The following is a 14,692-nucleotide window of genomic DNA, read 5'->3' on the forward strand; positions in this document are numbered from 1 at the left end:
TCTTTAGCATCAGCTGGTTGCTGATGGTAGACACAGCAGAATGTGAAGCTCTTTATGTCCACAGACATGTACCAAACTTTTGTGCTGATGATTCAACCAAGAGAGTTTCAGGACTTGATGATTACAGATATCCAAAATAACTGCTCCAACTTTGCAACTCTGCTACGCAGTAACCGTTGAAAGGAAAGAAAGGTTGAATTTCTTGTTGTTTTGTAACAACCTTGGCCGTGATTCCAGTCATGATAACATTTTACCTGACAGCTCGATCGCTGAGATATGGGGTCACACTATCCACCTAAATGAAATGCTGTGAATAGTGACTGTAACACAGGGGGTTCATGCAGTTACAAGCAACACATACGAACGAGTGATGCTGCAGTTGCCAAGGAGCAGGACAGGATCGAGTGGCAGTTGCTAAGGAAGCTGAGAGGCAGCGGGGCTTGGTGACTGGACGATGAGCAGCGGTGGAGGGGACAGGAAGTAGGCAGCAGGGCTCATTTGGGGAAGGTTAGTACGTCACTGTCAGACCTCACTCTCTGAAACGCACCCACACGTCCACACACACAAACACGCAAAGGAAAAACAGAAACACAACATGACAGAGGGTTAGCAGGGGAGAAAAAAAAACAAGGGGAAAAAAAAGAAAAGGCTCATGGTGAATTTGGTTTTGCAAAGTCCTGCTGGGAGTCAGGAACACTGTAAATGTTAAGACATGAATAATGACACACAACATGAAAAAAAAAAAACTGCTGAGACAAGGAATAAAAGAGTGAAGACAGACAAAGTTCAGACATGATTGGTCACGTTATGAAAATGAAAAGGAATGTATAGTTGGACCCGCCTCTAATTTTGTCACCCACATGTCAATGAAACAAGTAAAAAAAAAAATAAAAAAAAAAGAAGAAAAAAATATGAGAAGAAAATATGAGACCGCTGTGTTAAGCAGTAAATGGAACATAAATAAGGTGATAATGATGCCTGGGTGGGATGAGTTATGATGGTGGACCAACAAACAGCATTCAGGCATGAAATGCTCAGGCATGTTGAGGAAGCACATCAGTCTGCAAGCCTGGCCTGATATAAACCTGGCCAAAGTTCAACTAACATGTCTGCTATGTGCGCGACAATGCCCAAACCAAGGATTTAACAAACTGTCTCTACACATGTACTGTACGTCACAACAGTGAGACAGTCCCGTTTAGGAATGCAGATTTCTGAACTATTACGTTTTTAAGATAATTTTCTACATATATTCTGCCTGTGGCATAAGTGATTGATGGAGATTGGAAGAGACCCAAAATTTTGCTCTGTTTTGTTCTGAAGGATCAAATGTGCTTGTGCAAATGCTTAAGAAACATTTTCTTGAGGTAAAGAAAGAGGAGGTTTCTGTTTATATTCTACAGCTTGGATACAAGACGTTTGTTAATGCAGCTGGAAAGGAAACTAGTCCTAAACATTCAGGTTTTGTCCATTTTGAAGAACAAACTCTCAAGCAACAGACTCTATGAATGTATTTGAGAGAAAGCTCAAATACAGTTCACCCAAATACATCGACTACTATCGACCTGCTGTTAAAGGGTACTTCCGCTGCTTTAGCAACAGGTGGTGAGACTAATTCAAATCATACAGTTAGCAGCAGCTTCAGGATGGACGGACACTACAGGGTTCACTCTGGCTTTTGTGCTGCTGGCTAAAAAAACTAAATACAGAACCAGAGAACTCCTGCAGTGTGGAGGGGTAAATGCTCGGTGAGGAGAGGCTGGTGGTTGGGGTGAACAGGGGGTTCGGGGAAAGGGCACGGGGGTCACATACGTGCTGCATTCACCACTGCAGAATGGCGTATACCTCTGTATACAAGGGCTGGACAGCCTTCTGGCCTGACGAATCTGAAAACAACAGTTTACAGCATAGCTCAGTTATAGTAATGTGAAGAGCTTCTTTCCAAAATACCACACATCCGTCCACAGAGGTATCACTGCCCTGAAGAGAGGAGGAGTGGTTATACCGTCCCATTAAATCCTTTTTTACCCATAACCATTAACTATTTTGCATTAACTTGTGTTTTGGGGAGAAATGTAATGCCACCCAGATTCATATAAACTTATATATAACATATAAACTTCTCTGGCTGACATTACACCTCAAACAAAAACTGTTAATGCAGACTAGTTGCCTATGAATATCATTTTCCTCTAGTGGATAATTACGTGGTTTTGGAAGCAAACTCTTCAAACAGAGAGAAGAGACTGAGGGGGAGTTAGAGTGGAGAGAGACAGGGGGAAATATTAAGAATCTGTTTGTTTGTGTGTGTAGGTGTGTGTATGTGTGTGTGTGTAAGGTTTGTGGTAAGGTAGACAATTCGTGCAAAGAAAACTGAAACAGTCTATGAAAACACTCTTCAGTCGTTATCATCATCAGGTTGTGAAACTCCTGAAAACATAAGAAAACATGTACTGACTCTGTACAATGTGTGAGGTGCCATGTACATTATATAATTATCATTGACTGACAGTACTCTCCATCTAACACATAGTAACTGATGTGTAATTATTTTACGCCTAAATATGGGCTACAAATGAGGTCAGACTGAGGCTGAGCTTCTAAAATGATCTTAAGATTATTTTACTGAGCACATGAGAGTAATCTAATTACAATGAGTCATGTTTTCAACCTCAGGAAGCTGTTTAGTTGCTGCAGTAGCCTCTTCAGCCACAAGATGGAGCCACTTCACCTGATTAGACGTTAACAACGTGGCTCCTTCTTAATGTAGAGTGATGGGACCAAAAAAAAACCCAACAGTTTAGAGTGAATTCACTGACCAATTGGAAAAGAGGCCTCAACAAAATGATAGAGCAAAATGCATTATTTGTTTTGATATTATTCCCTGAGTATAAACTCTATTTTCTATTCAAGTTTTACCAACTATACTTAGTCTTTGGAAAACTGGGTGTTTGTTGGTGGATTCCCTCTTTAACAACATTAAGTCTGACACCTACAGTGTTAGCTGTGCGCCCAGGTCCACGCTGAGCCACAATTGCTCCTGAGATGGCCTTAATCCAGCTGTGCATGTCCTCTGGACTGTCAGCCTGACACACACACACACAGAGAGAGAATATAAATGTATGATTTTGCTGTTGTTAGAAAAGTTTTTTTGTTTTTTTTCCTTCATGTGTATTACCTGTATGTAGAAGGTTCTGGAGCTGGTGACCATCTCAAACAGGTTGTCCCTCATCATCAGCTCACTGCAGGATACAGGAAAGGCACAGAGCAGCAGCTGTTTTTAATGACCTGCGATGTGATGCCCAGAACTGACCCAAAAGCCCAGACTGCAGCACAAATCCACCTGCTAACAAGGAAGGTGACTGACCTCTGTTTGCACTCCTGAACTTTGTGAATCTCCTTCAGTGGGATGACTCTTAGCGCCTCCCTCTCCTGTGGGAGAGAAGAGAGAAAACAACAACACATTTCATTTCAAAACAGCTTAAACAAGTACCACCACAGAGCATTTAAAATCTGAATGACTCATAATCTTTTCTGTACCATGTTTCCTTTACGTTTAGCGATTTGATTTTGATTTACCTCTTGTCTGGCTCAATAGGAAACCTTCTGCAAAATATTTTGTACCTGCATCACTTCTTCCTGAATTCCTGAACATCCTTAGAAGGTTTTATGAAATGCATTGCATTTTAACTCATTGTCACATGGGTGCTGACAATGAACATTAATTCAAACAAGATGGCCGCATCTTCAAAAGCAGCCTTAATTTGTGCAATGCTACTTAATAGAAAAAGAATATAGAGCTGCTGTTGGATGTGAAAATGCAGCAAAATGGTCTTTATGTTTTACACCTATGTTTGGTTTTCTTTCTATCATCACAGCGCAACGATTACAGTCACTGACCTCAGTATCCACAACAAACTACCACTCTAATAATATTAAAACAATTTTCTTAATATTCCCACAGCTTATAATGGGTCTTCTGACAGCAGCCATGAGGGAAATCAAATCACAGAACTGCTCAAACTGCAAGTCAGACAACAAATCCAGTCGTCGAATAGCCAGATCATTTATTGTTGAAGCATTTAATTAACCATAGAAATGTCCTTCAAACAGACTGTGAAACGACAACCATCTGATAGAAGAATCAGCAGTTAATACAGTGTCTGGCCAGAGGTACTCTCCACACCACAGTCCAACTGAAACTGGCAGTGATAAACTACTTTTCACACTCAGACAGTCAAATAAAATAGTGGACAATAAATATAAACATGATGCAATACATAGTAAATAGAGAGTGATTACGGTTTGCACTGGCACAGGTTTTTTCACGTGTTAACTTTGCAGAAGTCCTGTTCATTTTCTCATAGACTTCAAAATAGATCGACATGAAACTCTCCTGGTTGAATCATAAATATGTATAACTTTGATTAAAAAGTCAAAAGGTTCAAATAGGTGAACATAAAAACAACAGGGAGAGAAGTCAACTATGACTCAGAAGGTTCAAATTAGGTGTGAAACCAACCACAGAGCTCAAAATTCTGCAAGAATCTAAAAATCTGATGATTAGGACATTAACATGTAGTATGGTTAAACTATCCAGTAGACGCCTGTGTTTCTGTCTTGGGGATGACTGATCATTTAAAGAAAGGTTTCACATTTGAATTTACAGTGGGGAGAAATTCCTCTGAAACTAGTGGCACTCAAGAAATGTCTTTAAATACATGATTCTGTTAAACAGCTAGAGTCAAAAATATAAAGGCAAAAACACACAGCCAGTATGAACACACAGACACACACACACACACACACACACACACACACACACACACATACAGGGTGTGTCCACATGTGTGCACAGACAGGCTGTGGTTAGGACTTGTTAATCTGTCGACATGTGGATCGTGTGAGGAGGTATTCAGGAAGCATGCTGCTGCGTGTAGAGACACACAACTCCCTGAAGGCAAAACATGCCTCACTGCACACACACACACACACACACACACACACACACACACACACACACACACACACACACTCTCCTCTACTGCTCTGTCTGTCATGTTTTAGTTTTTTTTTTTTGGTTTTTAGTTAATATCTGTATAGTTTTACTGTAGTGTTAACTTCTAATAAACTGTGTGTTTGTGTGTGTGTGTGTACAAGTCTATCTCTGGCTGTGTGAACGTTTTTTTTTTTTTTATCGAAACCACTGCTGTGTGGACGTTTCAGCATTTAGAGGACACTTAGGGACACTTACAACATGTGTGTGTGAGTGTGTGCTCACGGTTAACTGTAAAGTAAGTCAGTGTTTCAGGCAGTCAAGTGTTTACATACACTAAAGAAGCCTGGTTGCAGCCAGCTTTCTGTTATATGTGAGTCATTTAAAGGATCGGTTCACTCAAATAAACAAAAAATACGTAATTTCTCACCAGTTCAGATTTGTAGTAGCTGACAGCATTTTCATCCAGCATGAAGTACCTCCTCTTCCAGTTCTTCATCTGAGGAAAAGAAGCAGATCTGTCAACATTAGGAATCATCCTCTGGAGAACAGGTGTCCACACAGAGGTTTAGGGGGAATCTGACTAGTAGGTGTCAAGATACTATCTTTTTCTAGACAGTGTTAGAAGGACCAGCACACATCAATCAAAAATAAAGTGAAAAACCCTGTGCATCTGTATGTGTGTGTTCTCACCACAGCTCCTTGTTTGACGCAGTATCCAGCCTTGATGATGGCCTGGTCCTGCGCTCCTCTGGACAGGAAGTAGGGCAGCTGATTCTGACACCGCTTCAAACCTCCACGATCTGCCCCATTTTGTCCGTCCCCTTGCTCCTAAGACACACACATATATAGGCACAAATATAATGTATATGGAACTTCATCATTGTCAGAAAATTGTCGTGTGGTGTACAGTGAGCAGCTGACAGTTTATGTGCTGCAAGAAACCAGAAGGGCAAACTGAAGAGAACAGACATTAAATAATACTCACCATTTTCTTTAGGTGGGAGGAGAAAGGTGAATACAGCAGAAATACAACCCTAAAAGTACTGAACTTTGCCTTCAAATTCAAATCAGATTACTTTATTTGTTCCCTAAAATTAAAAGAGCACTCTGGTGGTGCTGTCAGACTCAGAATGAAAAGCGGTAGAACCAGAGATATCGTCTTTTTTTTTTTTTTTCATTATTGTAGGTGTTTATTTCACTGGACACTTTTAAAGGTCGAAATCTTTCAGTCATGAAATTCTAACCAGCAGTCACTCGTCTGTGTCGATGTACGCTGGGTCACGTGTTCATGCTTGCTGCATACCAACACAGACAGGACCAAACCTGCTGCTGCTGCTGCTGACAGCTGCTAATACAACACATACGGCAGTGTGTGTGTGTGTGTGTGTGTGTTACCTGTGTAGCAGTGATGATGGGGACCCCTCCTATGATCTCAGTCTTGTAGGAGACCTGTTTCATGGCTCCGAGTACTTCCTGGGGAGTCTCTGCATGGGTGGTGTGGCCCTCACCTGGCTTTGGCACCTACAAATACAACACAATCAGTGTCATGCAAACAGTTAATAACCAAAGGGTTAATTCAAAAATACAGTTATATATTTATGACCTGTTTTTTTTTTTTTTTTTAGATTTCAGTAGATAACTACTAGACAACCGAATGAATGAACTACCCACATATTACTTATAACACCAAAGCTATCACTAAAAAGAAACTTAAAAATCGGATTTACAATTTGAAATAATACCAGATATTCCTGACACTTCTCCACTGATCAGAGGCCACTGCAGCTGCAGGTGAACATGAAACCATGGATTTCCTGTTCTCTCTCCCTTTTCACTCTGCTAAGCCTGAACTGAACTTTATCTCTCTAGCCTGATGGGTAATTTTCCATCTGCTGTAGCCTGAGGCAGACGACAGAGCAGTCTACAACAATAGGAGAAACAGGGTCACCTATTGATCCGTGTGTGTGTGTGTGTGTGTGTGTGTGTTGGAATCTGTGCGAGGCTCACAGTAATCTTGGTGGCGTTGTTGAGAACACTGATCCATTCCACCAAATCCTGCTGGTCGTTGGCTTGCAGATAAAACTTCCTCATCCCTGCATTTATAACTGCAGAGAGAGAGAAAGACAGAGAGAGAGATGTAATTGTCTGGTTTGTTCCCTTCTCTTCGTTTTGAAACTTTAGGCCAGAAAACACAAGAGGAAGAAGAGAAATACACTGAACTTCATGCAAATCATGGTCTAAAAATATCAGTTTGTTTCTGTATTCTCACAGGCAGAGGATGTGTGTGTTTGTGCGGGTGTTAACATCCCATGCAGATGCAAATACACACACACACACACACAGGTCAGGTCAAGGTTATTGTACAGTTTCCTCCTATTGAGTGACAAAAAGCTACTGTTGGCTACCAGAGGAAAAACAACAAGTAGCAAGGGACAAAAGAGAGGAAATAAACCTAACAGAAGAGGAAAACAGGGAGGGAGAGAGGAATAAAAGGACGAGGAAGGGCAGAAGGGGAAAAACAAGGAAGGAAGGAAACAAGTAAAGAGTGGGGATGACGGAGATTGGAGAGGAAGAAAGCAAGGAAAAAAGGGTAGAGGAGTGGGGGGGGGGCAGGGTGATGAAGGTATGGAGGGATTTTAAGAAAGTGGGGAAGAAAAGCTGTAGCCAAAAGTATATGGACACCTTAAAACTGCACCCATATGTGATGGCTGAACATGTCATTCTAAAACCGTGGATATCAAGCTACTGCCATAATAGCCTCCATTATTCTGGTTTCAGTCTCTCCACCAGATGTTGAGCCTGCTGCAGGGATTTGTTCTCGTCCAGCCGTACAACCATTGACTAATTTTTATGATTTAACCTCACTGGAACAAAAGGGCCTTGTCCAGGGGAGGAGAGGAAGCAAAGGCAGAGAGAGAAAGAGAGAGTAGAGGAAAAGGAACTTGAACTTACCAAAGCAGAACTCTGCCTTCGGTCTGAGTTTGGTGGCATCACTGACCTGAACGAGAGCGTAAAGTTTATGTCATAAAGGGGCTGTTTGGCTAACAGAGGCGTTGATGAGGCATGTCTGTTTGAAATGTATTTTTTATCTTTCACAGACCCACGAGAATCATGATGCTCCCAGCTAATGTATTTTATCATAAACCAAAGCATTGGACACATTGACATTTTGTGCGTTTTTGTATGTGTGTGTGTGTGTGTGTGTGTGTGTGTGTGTGAGAGAGGACTTACCTTGGAGATGTAAGTGAGTTTGAGAGATCCCACATTCCCTGCACCTTTAGGCAGATTCTGTAGAAAGAAAGACAAAAACATCATCATTATACATCATTATACATTCATTACTGCTGTTACTGTACTAAAGGAAGTATTACCAGAAAACAGATTGGTTTGTAAACAGTAGGTCTAAGTGATCTGATTAATATCACAATTATAATAAGAGTATTTTTTAAATGTCTTTATGTGTGTATCGTGATATATGGTATGATATGATAACTTTCTGTTGATTTGTAATTGGAATTTGCTCAGACTCATTCATTTGCCCAACAGAAAAATGTTAACACAACACGTTCATATAATCACCATATGAGTGAGTATACTCAAAACTGAACGCAGCATCATAGTTTTGATTAGAAAAACAAAAACATTTCCTGACGATGTAAATCCCAAACCACGGCCTATAACTTTCCAATGGATGGCTGAGATCAGTTAGACACTGTATCTGAGGGTCAAAGCACACGTAGCTTTGCTTTAAGGGGCTATAAGCTAAAAAGGTTGGGAAGAGATGTTTCCACTCTCTCATGGAGACAAATCTGGAATTTTTTGGCATGAATATGATCTACATATCTGTAAAGATAATATTAATATCATCAGCAAATAGTCGTTATCAGCAGCCTCAGTCATAAATCTGCACAGCTGCAACAAATCTTCATCAGACCCACCTGCTTTCTGACTTAAGATGCAGTGTTTGAGGAATTCCCCACTGTGGGAAATATAAATACTACTACTACAACTAAGCTTTTCAGTTTCTGTTCTGGTTCCTGTTGGTCTGCTTGGTTTATCACAGAGATATTTTGGCAAACCACTCAAATGTGATTAATAAGGCTTTATCCTTGCCAAACACCTGTGAAAAATGTTGTCTCCTTTTACAGCTTCCACCAGTCATTTCAGAATGTATGTTCAGTGTAGTTCTGTTATATGAAACCACAACTTCCTCTTCAAATTTTTTTCCTCCAAATTGTTTAAGGCTTTCCTTCCTTTTATTATATATGTTTCTAAGCTGTTGACACCACTCCTTCCTCTGGTTATAGATGTCCTGCCTTACTACTGTACTTTGGTTTATTCATTCTACTGTCAAATGTATTAAGACGTCTGTGAGATGAGGACAGAGACAAGTCCAGTTCATCTCTATTCACTTTAAAAATCAATTTGCAGGGATGTGCTCAATAGTTATAGACAATGCTTCACACTGAACATTCAGTTAATATGAACTTTTATTAAAAGATAAGGTTGGTAATGTACAATATATATTTTTTATTTCTTTTTTATCAACAAGTCACATAATAAACACAACAATGATTTGATTCTACTACAAGTATTATGTGTGTATCCAAAGCCTGATAAATCTCATTCCTCTGTGTCGTAGAGCTCCGTCCCAAAACCATTTAAAAACACATCAGTGAGCCACACTGTTGCACGGGTGACATGTTCCCTCATCAGCATGAACACACACACTGTAGTTAATGTTGACTTAATCCCACATACACCGTCCTGCTGCCCCAAATACCCATTAGAGCACTGAGTGTGGATTAATCCGCCAATGAAAATAAACCCAAACAAATGCACTATACACTTCTGACCTGTTTGTAAAGATTTATATTTTCATTAGGTAACAATGGGCTTGGGGCTGAGAGTTGGCAGGTAAAATGCAACCTATGTAATAGAAATTAATAAAGTGCATGTTTGCCTGTTACTTGTCCATTCGATTTTCTGATGTAATAGCTCATGAATGAAATGCAGCACCAAGAAGACATTTGAAAGCTGTTCCTGCTCCAAACTATTTATAAACTAGAATAAATAATTGAATACACAATTAAATGCAACTGCATGTGAAAGAGAGGAAGAAAGGAAAGAAGGAAAGAAATCAGTCTTAAATTATTGTAACTGATGGTTTGCAGTTAACATGTTAATAATCTCCTTATTAATTCTCCTCATTAGTATACAAGAAATCTGAGACAGAATATCACATCATATGTATATTAACCTGCACACACCAATCCACACACACAAACACACACCTGTGGGTTGTCCATGTACCACAGCAGGTTTCCCTGCTGAGTGTCCAGGATGAAGTATCGGCGCAGGAACCTGCCGCTGCTCTCATTCTCCTCGATGTCCAGGAAGCCACAGATGCGATTCTGTCGGTCCACGTAAGGCATCGCAACCCCGGCCAGCTCAGCCCGCCTTGGGGCATCACAGGAATGCTGCTGGGAGAGGAGACGACTATACATTAATCAGCTGACACATTCATTCAGAGCAACTTACATCAAGCATTACGTCAGGTTAAAGGCACTGTGGGTAGAATTCTGCATTCTTGTATTAAGATAACCTTGATGTATAGGGCTGTCCTCATCTTATTCTGTTGGCTCTATATCCCAAAACACCGGATTTGAAATGAAATGACGACTAGGAAAGGTGTTTACACCTATCAAGGATGTAGGAGTTAGCAGACCTTTTTATACCTACAATCAATGGACAGAAAGCAGTTCATGCAGGGGGACAGATGACTGTCAAAAGTTCACAATATTCTCCATAAAACTCTCATGAACATGACAAATTTAAAAGTCATAGTTTCTTTCTTGGCAAACAACAATCAGGCACAGTAACTGTGTGCAGTTTCCTGAAGTCTTCTTTTCACTTTGGGGTGGCTGTCTGTTGGCTTGTCTGTATGTTTACCATCATGGTCCTAAAAGTGGCGGATAGCTATTTGATTCCAGATCCACAAAGTGAATTACAGAGGTACAATAATGAAACAATGTCTGAGACTCATGCCTTTCAAAACCCTCAGTTCCCTCTCAGACAAAACATGCTGCTACAAGCAGGTGACCAACGACACCACCTAGAAACACAATTTGAAACATCTGGATGAGGCTTTGAATGCAGCCTCTCTCTACCACCTGCGGCTCTGTGACTCCTGTGATGGATCGCGATCTTGCAAGTTTCAATTTCAGGTTTTTTTTTTTTTGAAATTCCAGTTTGTGTGTTACCGAATAAGAAATTCAAAATGCAGGAAAGCACCAGAAAAGTCCCAAACTAACAGTCTCCAGGAAGTGTTAACACACACACACACACACGCCATCACCACTGAGTGTGTGTGTTTCACTGTCATCATTGTTCAAAATCATTCAACACTAAATATTTGTGGTTTCTCTCTCTCTCTCTCTCTCTCTCTCTCTCTCTCTCTCTCACACACACACACACACACACACACAGACAAGGAGGTTAAAGACTCTAGTGTTTTCTGTTTAAGGCGCTGTGATTTCCACACTCTGTGCTGACAGAGTGAGCGTCTATTGAGATCAATGGTTGTGTACAGGCTTTCAGTGGGTGTGTTCATACTGCTGACAGCAGGGGAATAAAGCCCAGTATCAAACATCAATGCTTTTTTTTTTCAGTATCAAAATAAGTACTGAAAGCGGTCACTGAGTATCTGTGAGTGTCAGTAACAACGAGCTACTAATAAATCAAACAGCACTGGCTGATGAGTAATGACACTAATGACCCCTGTCTGTTATGGAAGTAGTAGGAAATAAGACCAGAGCAAAAGAAGCATGGAGGCATCCACTGCTACTCAACTCACTGGACCTGATGTGTGTGTACTCGTTGTACGTGGGGAAAAAAGATAACAATGGAGAATGGGAGCTTTGAATTGAGCCGCCATGTTTTAAAATGCTATTGTTGTGACTTGTGCATCTGTTTCCCTCATTGGCTTGGCTCTCATTGGCTGTTTACTCCCACACACAGGACTGTATAGTGATTATATCAAACATGGAGGCCTGATGATTCCAATCACCCAAGCTTAGGTTACTACATCTATAGATATGAAAAAACCTATAAAATTACACATTGTCTGAATTCATCTAACTTTTCAATGATATCTTATGTAAATGGCCCCATACTATGGCCCAAATGTTTCATTACATTATTTGATAGTCCTGGTGGACAATACTAAATCCTTGTTTTCATCCTTATAGCCCTAAAAACCCAGTATGTGCAATATATGTGTTATCTGAGAACGTAAACTCCTAGAGTTTGAGGTCAGATTCCTAAAATAGTTTCCGCTGACATGACCATGTCATGCCATGTAAATTAAGACAGGTAGGACACACCTCTGAGTGCCAGGGAGAACACTTGGGTGGCCAGGTTTACAAGAGGGTGTGGAAGACCAGAAAGCATGTGAGTTTTGGTTTCTCCTAAAGGGCTGCTGTGTCTCACAATCCGAAACTCTAAAATGTCAACTGAAATAAAACCACAGCACAGAACACCCAACAGTGGCAGGGTAAATAATCAGATCAGTATAAACTCACTATGACAGTAAGACTGAAAAAAAAACAAAAAAAAAAACAAGTATCTCCATCATCTGATGATTGTTATCTTGGTTCAAATGTCCTGTTTTGTCCAAAACAACAATCCAAAACCTGAGGATATTTCATTTGCTCTCATATATGGCCACAAAGGCAGCACATTTCCATCATTATCATCTATAAGAAGCTGAAACAAGCAAATCTTTTGCTTGAAAATGACTGAAATGATTGATCAGATCTCACAGACACAGTGTAAATCTCTTCATGAGCCAAGCAAAGGGAAACCCTCAACACTACACTTTCCTCCATGTTAACATACTGGATTACATCTCACTGTAACACAGATCATTTTTGCGTGTAACGTTAATTACACGGTATAACTCTCACAACAGTGCATACAGCCACACGTATACATACAAGTGGAATAACCACTGTGGTAGAGTGGTCCATTTAAAGAGTCATCAGAGCGCAATTCCAAACCAAAAATCAAACTGTTGTCACAGGCCTACAAACATCGTCCGATTTCCTCTCCCGCCTCCATTAGCCGTCTGTTCGACACTTTATACTTGTAAATTAATATTTTTGGCGAGGATATTTATCTGTGTACAAACACAGTCTGACAGTGTGGCGGCACACAGGCTGTAAAAGCGGCGGATTGTGGGTTTACTTACACAGTTCGGCTCAGTCCGAGTCCAGTGTGGCAGCTGTCCGGCACCACCGTCAAGTTACAGCAACAAAAATACACCGCGTCCGGTCCCCGCTTTACAAAATAAAACGATTACTTCCACGTGGACTTCAAAGTAAAACACCCTAACGTTCAAGGGCTGAAAATAGGAGCATCGTTTACAGGTATGAAAACGGGATGAACTGTAATAACTTTCGCTATCATTACTTCATTTAGTTTGTCCGATAATGACAGCCCCTGCAGCTGTGCTTTCTGTGGGTTGGAGTTGATGAACATAGTATATTATATTTGCTCAACATCAGCGTTTAGCATTTGTACCAGCAGTTAGATTTTGAATCACACCTGGGGGACTTTTCATACCCTGATGTTTACTGACTCATTGTCCTGATGTTGCCTTAAAGGAATGTTTAATGTGACATCAAAATATTTCACACAACTCCTTTCTGAGGATAATCTAGGAGAGGAAATTGTAGCCTACAACAAGAAACTGTCAGTCCAGTATTTCCCTTAAAACTATGCTACCTCTGATCTATCAGCACTGGTTACATGTCAGTGGGTTATGAATGGGTGAACTGCAGTTGTATTCCCCCGTTTTGTTTGTTGTAATCTTTAGATGCCTGAGTGGGTAAGCAGTAATCTACATGAAATAAGATTCGAGGAGCATCAATAAAAATATTACAGTTCTGAGTAGACTAAACCCTTTATCTTAACCCTTTAAGAGCTCCTCACCCTCAGGTTAAAAACCAATGATCAGTCTAAGCTAAAGCTGATCATACCTGAGGCTCAGTCAGTGTTAAATCATCAGTGTCAAAACATATCGAGCGCCTTCTTTTTTCCAACCACACACTTTTTTTTTTTTTTGGCTTTTATTTTGAAGGCAGAAATACGTCTCCAAAGTTTTATTGCTGACAACTTGATGGTGCAGATTTTCAACCAATCCACTGAGATGAACCCACCCCCATTCTCTTGGCAAAGGATGATGGTAAATGCAGTCCCACATAGGGAGGGTAAAACACACACACGCACGCGCGCACACACACACACGCACACACCTCAGGACTGAAACACCCACAGAGAAGGAAACAGCATCTGTAATGCAAATAGGGGACTTCCCATGGGCTGTACCTGGCCTTCCTTAAATATACGTGCTTGAGTGAGTGTGTTGAGTACCTGGATTCATTTCAATGGAGAGCCATTTCCGTGTGTGGATGGTGGTTCTTTGTGAGGATGATGAGGAGAAAAAGAAATAACTACACAAAATGAACAGGTGGACTAACTAACAGACAGGCAGCATTCACCGTCTGTGACTTCCATGTGTTTCCTCGCCCCAGCTCTGTTCAGACCGTCTGATTAAGAACATTCTCTGAAATTAACAGAATAGAGGCTGGAAATGTGCCAGACAGCCCCTCACGCTGAGATAAACTTCTG

At 40.7% G+C, this 14,692-nt stretch overlaps 1 protein-coding gene across 19 annotated transcripts in view; it reads right to left on the reverse strand.

Annotated features, from left to right (window-relative positions):
• Nucleotides 1-13,356, reverse strand: part of plekha1b (pleckstrin homology domain containing, family A (phosphoinositide binding specific) member 1b) — a 53,138-nt gene extending 39,782 nt beyond the window's left edge. For 6 of the 19 annotated variants that reach the window (XR_007809217.1, XR_007809218.1, XM_051066386.1 and 3 more), the window contains exons 1-11: nucleotides 13,251-13,356; nucleotides 10,294-10,482; nucleotides 8,231-8,287; nucleotides 7,952-7,997; nucleotides 7,007-7,104; nucleotides 6,395-6,520; nucleotides 5,690-5,827; nucleotides 5,427-5,495; nucleotides 3,368-3,432; nucleotides 3,179-3,242; nucleotides 2,997-3,086 (exon numbers count right to left, since the gene is read on the reverse strand). Coding sequence is in view for 13 of the 19 variants with exons in the window: in XM_051066386.1 (XP_050922343.1) it covers nucleotides 2,997-3,086; nucleotides 3,179-3,242; nucleotides 3,368-3,432; nucleotides 5,427-5,495; nucleotides 5,690-5,827; nucleotides 6,395-6,520; nucleotides 7,007-7,104; nucleotides 7,952-7,997; nucleotides 8,231-8,287; nucleotides 10,294-10,434 (894 nt within the window). In the remaining 6 variants the exon portion in view is untranslated. Of the gene's footprint in view, nucleotides 1-254; nucleotides 537-1,812; nucleotides 1,887-2,996; nucleotides 3,087-3,178; nucleotides 3,243-3,367; nucleotides 3,433-5,426; nucleotides 5,496-5,689; nucleotides 5,828-6,394; nucleotides 6,521-7,006; nucleotides 7,105-7,951; nucleotides 7,998-8,230; nucleotides 8,288-10,293; nucleotides 10,483-13,250 lie in introns of all 19 variants that reach the window. The other 13 variants (XR_007809215.1, XM_051066385.1, XM_051066389.1 and 10 more) reach the window with 8 other exon arrangements.
• Between the last annotated feature and the right edge of the window lie 1,336 nt (nucleotides 13,357-14,692).

Source organism: Lates calcarifer, linkage group LG23, assembly GCF_001640805.2.
Source record: "Lates calcarifer isolate ASB-BC8 linkage group LG23, TLL_Latcal_v3, whole genome shotgun sequence".
Classification (NCBI taxonomy): domain Eukaryota; kingdom Metazoa; phylum Chordata; class Actinopteri; family Centropomidae; genus Lates; species Lates calcarifer.